General features: G+C 31.4%; 1 protein-coding gene across 1 annotated transcript in view; it reads right to left on the minus strand.

Annotated features, from left to right (window-relative positions):
• Positions 1 to 7,579, minus strand: part of LOC106868360 (agrin) — a gene marked incomplete at its 3' end in the record, with an annotated part of 738,012 nt that overhangs the window by 103,360 nt on the left and 627,073 nt on the right. The window contains exon 10 of the mRNA XM_052968462.1: positions 591 to 700. Within this exon, the coding sequence (XP_052824422.1) occupies positions 591 to 700 (110 nt within the window). The remainder of the gene's footprint in view (positions 1 to 590; positions 701 to 7,579) is intronic.

Here is a 7,579-nt window from a genome sequence, read left to right on the forward strand (position 1 = left end):
TATATATATATATATATATATATATATATATATATATACACATACTTACACACATGCGTGCATGTGTGAGTGTTTGTGCAAGTATGTACTGTGTATATGTGTAATTTTAGAGTTAAAGTATGTTAGCATTAACAATTATTTAATTGTAAGTTATTAAAATGCCCATATTCAGAAAAGAGCCATTTAACTGATTGGTATAAAGTCACTCCTAGACTAGTCTGCCTTTTCTGTTGCAACTAAATGGTCCCCACTGCTTAGAACTAGCTAGGCTCATGCTACTTCCATTAAGGCACTTGTGACTCATTTGTCTTTCTTATTCCTCTCTTCATGCCAGTTGTGTCAAATCCTATCAGAATTTGCACAAAACTCTATGCCCAGTCGCCCTTCTCAGAGCGTCTGCTTTCTGGAACTCTTTCCTTGCTCTTGTCTTTCCTGCAGGAGTTGGTTTGTAATGATTCAATAAGAACATTAATATATTAATCTCACCAATTTCAGAGGCTTGCAAAGGCATGGCAGCCATCCCTTCCTCCGGTTCTAGTAAGCGAAAAAAAAAAAAAGAAAAAATTAAAAAGGTATACTTTTTAACTTACTGGATCAAATTCCTCTGAACAAGTTGGGCAGTCACATTCAGCCCTTCCTTCACGAACTACGCACACTCCGTGGAAATTGCAGTGGTGGTTTAAGCACGGTTGCTTCACACCTATAAAAAATATACTGTTTTATTTAACCAGTCAAGCATTAACAGAAGCTTAATTCTGATTTATTTGGCAAAATATAATGTTGTGAAAGGTATAACAAGCAAATTCTAAAACAGTTAAAGAAATCTCTCACCAATCATAAACATCATCAAACATATATGTTTAAAAGTGACTGTAGCACTGATAAAATAAAATATGGCAAATGCATTGAGTGAAAGATGTGCTATATTTTATGATTGTAAACCACTCTACAGGAAAACTCATTTTGAAAGATGAAAATTAATCTAAAATGTGAATAAATATGTTTTCAAAACTATTGTTCTTCTTGCTGTTGTCATTACCATTGTCATTATTATTGTGCCATTATGATATTTATTTTATGTTATTGCTGTTGCTACTTTATCTATTGTCATTGTTGCAAAGCACAACACTGCTTTTCAAAACATGGAAAGTGAGTAGCAGAAGCCATACCTGATATGTGACAGAATGTGTCCTCCATAGACTAAGGAAGTGTGTATTTAGTGTCTGAGAATGAGGATGAGGCAAGGAGACAGTTTGTGAGTCGTATACCTGCCTACAAGCTGGTGTCACAAAATGTTAGACATATTGGAACTACAGCTAGAGATGTTGGCACAAATATAAAATCTTGAATTATTGCCACCTTTATGCAGCACTATGGGAATGTGGTGAATGCAGAGGTAACTTGCATCAAATAGTGGTCAAGTAGGATCTGTGTAGACACCTAGGTCCCTATGACCTCAAAGACAATGAGGCCTTCCTAAAAATGTACCTCACTGAGGAAATAGAGAGATGGTCAATGAAACTGGTGGTACTGAGATCTTTCCAGAACACTAGTAATCATAGCCCCAGGAATGGCTGGAGTAGAAACAAGTGAATTCTCTCTTCCAACTTGCCACTAGTACCAGGGACTGATGATGACTATGAAGTAGTGATGTATCCTCTTTACATGCAGGACAGGCTAAAGATTATGTTTGGCAGAGAGTTTTGGGAGCCTCCGAATGAAAGATGGTTAATAGAAAACATTTCAGTGATCTGCTAATAGATGAGAGTTTGCTGAATTGTGAAGGGTCTGAGTGGATGTGGAGAGCCTTCATAACTTAGTTAAGATCATTATTATTCAGGGGCAATTTTTGGAAAATCTGCTTGTTGGAAGTGATCAAATTGAGAGAGGGTCAGATCCTTATCATGCACATAATCCTATATAAGTGTCACATATATAAGTGTGCTTATGTGGAGATGGGTTGCTTTGATTTGTATTCTTATATTTATTTATTCATCTGTATTTATTTTTTTCATATTACTTTTCTTATATATTTGTATTTGTTTTGTATAAAGTGATGCTTAACCTGTCTGAATATATTCAATTACATTTAACCCTAGGAGTTAAGTGTGGTATGAAAACCAGAATTCATAACCTTACACTTTTAATTTTAGATATCTTAAAGTAAAATTAAATAATTTTAGGCATTAAAAAAACCTCTGAAAGCTGCAACTACCTTTTCTCCTTGAAGACGTTAAATTAGAAATATTTTGGAATTAAAAATATTTCTAAAATTAGAATTATAAGCTATAACAAAATATTAATTGTAATAAAAAAAAATTTAATAAAATATTTCTCCTTATTTTTCTTTCATTGTAAACATCAGTTTTGTAGTAGTGTAAATATATATTTAGGTATTTAGTAGTTTTTTTCATAGAAACTATTTGTCATATTACAAGTAATAGAAGTGGGTTGTTAATTGAAACAGTACATTGCAAAAACTAATTAAGCAAAGTGTTGAAAATAGTAGTAATGTCAAAATATGGTTGGAAAATAAGATTAGAAAATGCTTCACCATGTAAATTTTGCTAAGACTGGTTGGATAACTTATTGATTTATTACTTGCGTATGATGAAAAAATCTATTGGGAAGAAATTTTGTAATATTTATGCTATTGTAATATTTATGCTCAAGGGTAATGTGAAATACATGAAGTGAAATGTTTCAATTTTAAACTAAAACTGGCTCAAAAACTTTAGTTCATCTTCTGCTCTACAGTGTTTACCACACAATAGCAGAATATTTAAAAAATAGAGAAAAATTAAGGTAAACTCATTTACCCAGCAATTCTCTAATGTATACATTTCATATGTGATGTATTTATTTGCAATTTCTAATAGAGATACCAATTCTCCTGTCAACATATGCGAACAGGCAAAAAAAAAAAAAAAGAAAGAGAAATGAAAGACTAACATGTTAAATAGTCCTTATGACCTTCACAATTTTCACTGCAACAGAAGAGTAATCTCTAGGAAGGTAGTGAGAATTAGTTGTCTATTGTTGCTAGAGCAATTAGTAGCAAGAAAAGGATGTGTTGTTCTATTCTTGGCTAACAGACAGTGCATCTACACATCAAGTAAATAAAGTGCAGTGATGCAACAAACAATACTGCTATGCCATTCAAGAGAAAGCTGGTGTAGATGAAATTAGTAATGAATGAATGGGAGTAGAGAGAATAAAGTAAAATGCTCTTGCTATGTATCTCTAGTAATCACTGATTTACTCAGATAATATCTGATAAGGAAGATATAAGAAATGTGAGAATAAGCATTTTTGATAAACTGATAATTTTTTCTAAATCAAAAAATCAAATGTTCAATCTCTCTCATTACTCAATATTATTATTATTTTGACCACAATCATAACCATAACCACAATTAAAATTACAATACTGATAGGTGCTGGCATGGTTGTATGATTAAGAAGTTTGTTTTGCACTCAGGTGGCTTCAAGTTCAGTCCCACTGCACAGCACTTTCATCATCATCATTATCATCATTTAATGTCTACCTTCCATGCTAGTATGGGTTGGACAGTTTGACAGGAGCCTGCACCAGTCTTCTGTGCCTGTTTTGGCAGGGTTTTTATGACTGGATGCCCTGCCTAATTCCAATCAACCACCCAACAGAATGGACTGAGTGCATTTTACATAGCACAAGCGCAGGTGAAGTTAGTTTTGGCATAGTTTGTACTGCTGGATGCCCTTCCAAATGCCAACCACTTTACAGTGTGGACATTGGATAAGGCAAACGAAAGCACTGCAAGTGAACTTTGTAGAGGGAAACTGAAAAAGAGCTTGTCATATATGTGCATGTATATTTAGACACATACACATGCATGTGTGTGTTTATGTCTTGACATTGCAAGCTAATTGTAAACAGATGTCACTATGATACAGGCAGTGCCACCCATTTGCAGTCTTTCATGAAAACATATCTGCCCAGAAACAGGTGAAGGTTGGCAAAAGGAAGAGCATCTAGTCACAAAAAAATTACCCTCAGTAAATTTTGTCTGACCCATGCAAGCCTGGACAAATTGAGACTAAAACTACGATGATGATGATTTCCCCATCTTCCTTATCATAACAGTTATCATTATAATCACTATTACCATCTTCATGATCACCATCATCATCTATATTCCTGAGATCTCCTTTATTATTTCTCCTATGTGTCCACATCTGAGTTTGCATGATTTAAATAGGTGTTTAGATTTAAATATATCACAGCACTATATATAACTGACAACGTTATGAGTACCAAAGACTTATTAGCTGTAGAGATATTGATATTCTCCATATTTTAGTCACTATCAGAAATCAGTAGTAATATTATAATACAAACAAATCCAAATAATTCTATGAATGAAAGTAGGAATAAAGGGACATGTTTGTGATATAGTATTTCAAACTATCAATATGTTGGTACACAGAATGCAAAAGTGTTCTATTTCTGAATATTCCAATTGTTGCTATTTTTTAGACCCCAGCCAGGAGTAAACCTATAACCAAAAGCATTCAAAAGATGTGCATTATGTATTATATTCAGGCATCAGGTATCTAAAACTGTTATCCAATGTACTCTTAATATAATCTCTTTTAAAAATGTGGGATGTGATATAAGAGTAATTTGACTGTTATTTCTAGTTGTTCAAATGACTGTATATACATTCCCTTGTTGAACTCCAGTTGAATTAGTTTGGAAAAATGAATGCTTTACCATGTAAATAGCTTAGACTGGCTTGATAACTTAATATTGATTTATTACTTAGGCATGATGTCACTAATGTATAAGTGGAGGGAAAAATTGCATGATATTTATGCTATTCTCAAAGGTAATATAGAATACATGAAATGAAATGCTTCAACTGAAAACTGAAACTAGCTCAAAGAGTCATAATTTGACATTACTACTGTTTCCATTTAATTCAGTCAACCTAATTGCTTCATGAACCACACTGGCCTGTAGGAGTGGTACTTAACATTGTCTGTTGCATATCAGACACAGATCTTCTAGATGTGGTGCTTGTTTAATGCAGGTAAATTTCTATGTAAGATTCAGTGATATAATGTGGAATGTTATGTCTTCCATAGAGACACAATGAGATAATGTTAGACATTACGTATGAGGAGAAAATAACGATATATTTACAGGAAAAAAATTGAAGGAAATTAAATATTTTGAAATTCTATACAAAACTTGAACAATAAACATCTAGCATGAAGATAATTGTTTATCTATAGGACAGTATAACATCTTGATATATATATATCAACCTAAAGGCTACTCGAGCATGTGCATGTGACATACATGCATTGTAATGCAGTAGAATATAACCAAATGCATGTGTGAGCATACCTGCATATTTGTATGTATATGAATGCATTTGATTAATAATATTAGACTAAAGGAAAAAATAAACATATATTGTGAAGTTTATGATTGGTTCAACATTCTCTAGAAAGAAAATATTTTTAAAGAATATGTAAATATTATCATAACAAATCATATAGAATGAGAAATAACAATGAAGAAATTGTTGGTATTGATAACTCTCATAAAACATTTGATGAAAGAAAAAAAATTTCCTGATAAGTGAATTAAATAATAGAAGATAAATAAAAGTATATGGCATCAAAATAAAACTAATAAAATGATATGATAGACTACATTCAAATACACAAAAACGTTTTGAAAATTTCAAATATTTTAAAAATTTTATTAAAGCTAAAATGAATGTTTTGAGCAAAGTACTTCTTTCTGGAGATAAAACATAATATTAATCATGACATTTATTTCTGAATAAGAACAGATAACACAAGATCATTGATACTTTGATTCCAACTTTCAAAAAATTTGTTAATGAAAATTAAATATTACCAGATTTAAGAAAAAATTAATCATACTTTGCTTTATGAAGAATTGAAATGTAACTGAATAAATCCACTTAATAAAATTATATGCTAGCAAAGTGCCTTTCATCTAAAAATATTTCACATGCGATCTTCTTTTGATTGATAAGGAGGAAAGTAAATCATTCTTAACTAAAAAAAATCTAACAAATATTTTAGCTTGAGATGGTATTGATACAATATAGTTTTTAATATGTATACTCAATGTTTCTTTGTAGAGAAGCACTTTATTAGCAAATGAAACATTTTATTTACATTTGAATTTTCATCAGTAAATCAAATTTAGAAACCTATTACATATTATATACTTCATGATAATAAAATAATTTATTAGAATATCTATATATCTGGCTACTTTACTAATAGAAAAATGCTTGACTAATTTAGAAATTGTTAACATATATATGTTGATAACACAATTACAAAGCAGACCTTGTAACAATGTATTTACAAATCTGTCATCAAACAAAATGTTATATTCTATAAATCAAGATGATAGCTTAAACCATAACACAAAAGAAAATTCTTTTCAATCATATATTTTCCAGCGATGCAAAACCTCACTCTTAAATCAGAAACCATTATTTTACTGATTTTAGTCAGTGGTTTGTGCCCATACTAGAGCATTACTTTATTAAAGGGTATAAACAACTATCAATATGAGAGTTGTTTCTGATAAACATAAGAAACATCTTAGAATGAAGAAATAAATTTACTAAACAAAATAAATCTGCAATAAACAGTAATAAATTAGACATCTGAAACCCTTTTTCATTTGTTTCATTGCACTAAGTAATAATTATCACACTAAATCTGATTATTATCTGTTTTTAAAAGAAGAACTGATGGTAGCCTTGTAAGTTTAAAATTATAGTTATTTAAGCAAATAACCAGATTATTGACATACAGCTAACATTGGCTATGAGGCTTATTCATCTTTTTCTTCAGTTTCAATCAAAGGAAAGTTATATATATATATATATATATGTATACGACAGGCTTCTTTCAGTTTCTGTCTACCAAAACCACAAACAAGGCTTTGATCAGCTCACCGTTATAGTAGATGACACTTACCCAAGGTACTTTGCGATGGGACTGAACTCTGAGTGGTTGGGAAGCAAGCTTCTTACCACACAGCCACACCTGTGCCTACGTATGATTTTTCTTGGAGTTTTAGCTAAATTCTTTATAAGAAACTTCAAGTCAGCCACTAACAAAACAACAAGGCTTTTTAAGCTAAAAGAATTCCAGGTGTTTGTAAATATCTGGCTGAGTTGATGTGTTGGTCGAGTTGCCAATGCCCACAGTCAAGTGTGGGCATCTATTTATCTAAAAAATCTCAGATGGAGAATCTTTGGAATGTCTTACAAATCTTTATTGCACCACTAATAGATTTGATTTGGAGAACCAGTGTCAATATCTTTTGCTCTTTCCTCAAAAAACCTAGTATTTCTACGTTTTTGTGTATGTATGCATATGTGTGCATATATATGTACACACATACACATGTATGCATGCATATATACCTATATATATATGTAGACAAAACTTACTTGGAAAAGGATGCATGGCGTTCGATCATAATAATATAAATAATATATAAATATATGCATATATACATACGTATATG

The sequence above is a fragment of the Octopus bimaculoides genome, chromosome 6 (genome assembly GCF_001194135.2).
Source record: "Octopus bimaculoides isolate UCB-OBI-ISO-001 chromosome 6, ASM119413v2, whole genome shotgun sequence".
Taxonomy (NCBI): Eukaryota; Metazoa; Mollusca; class Cephalopoda; order Octopoda; family Octopodidae; genus Octopus; species Octopus bimaculoides.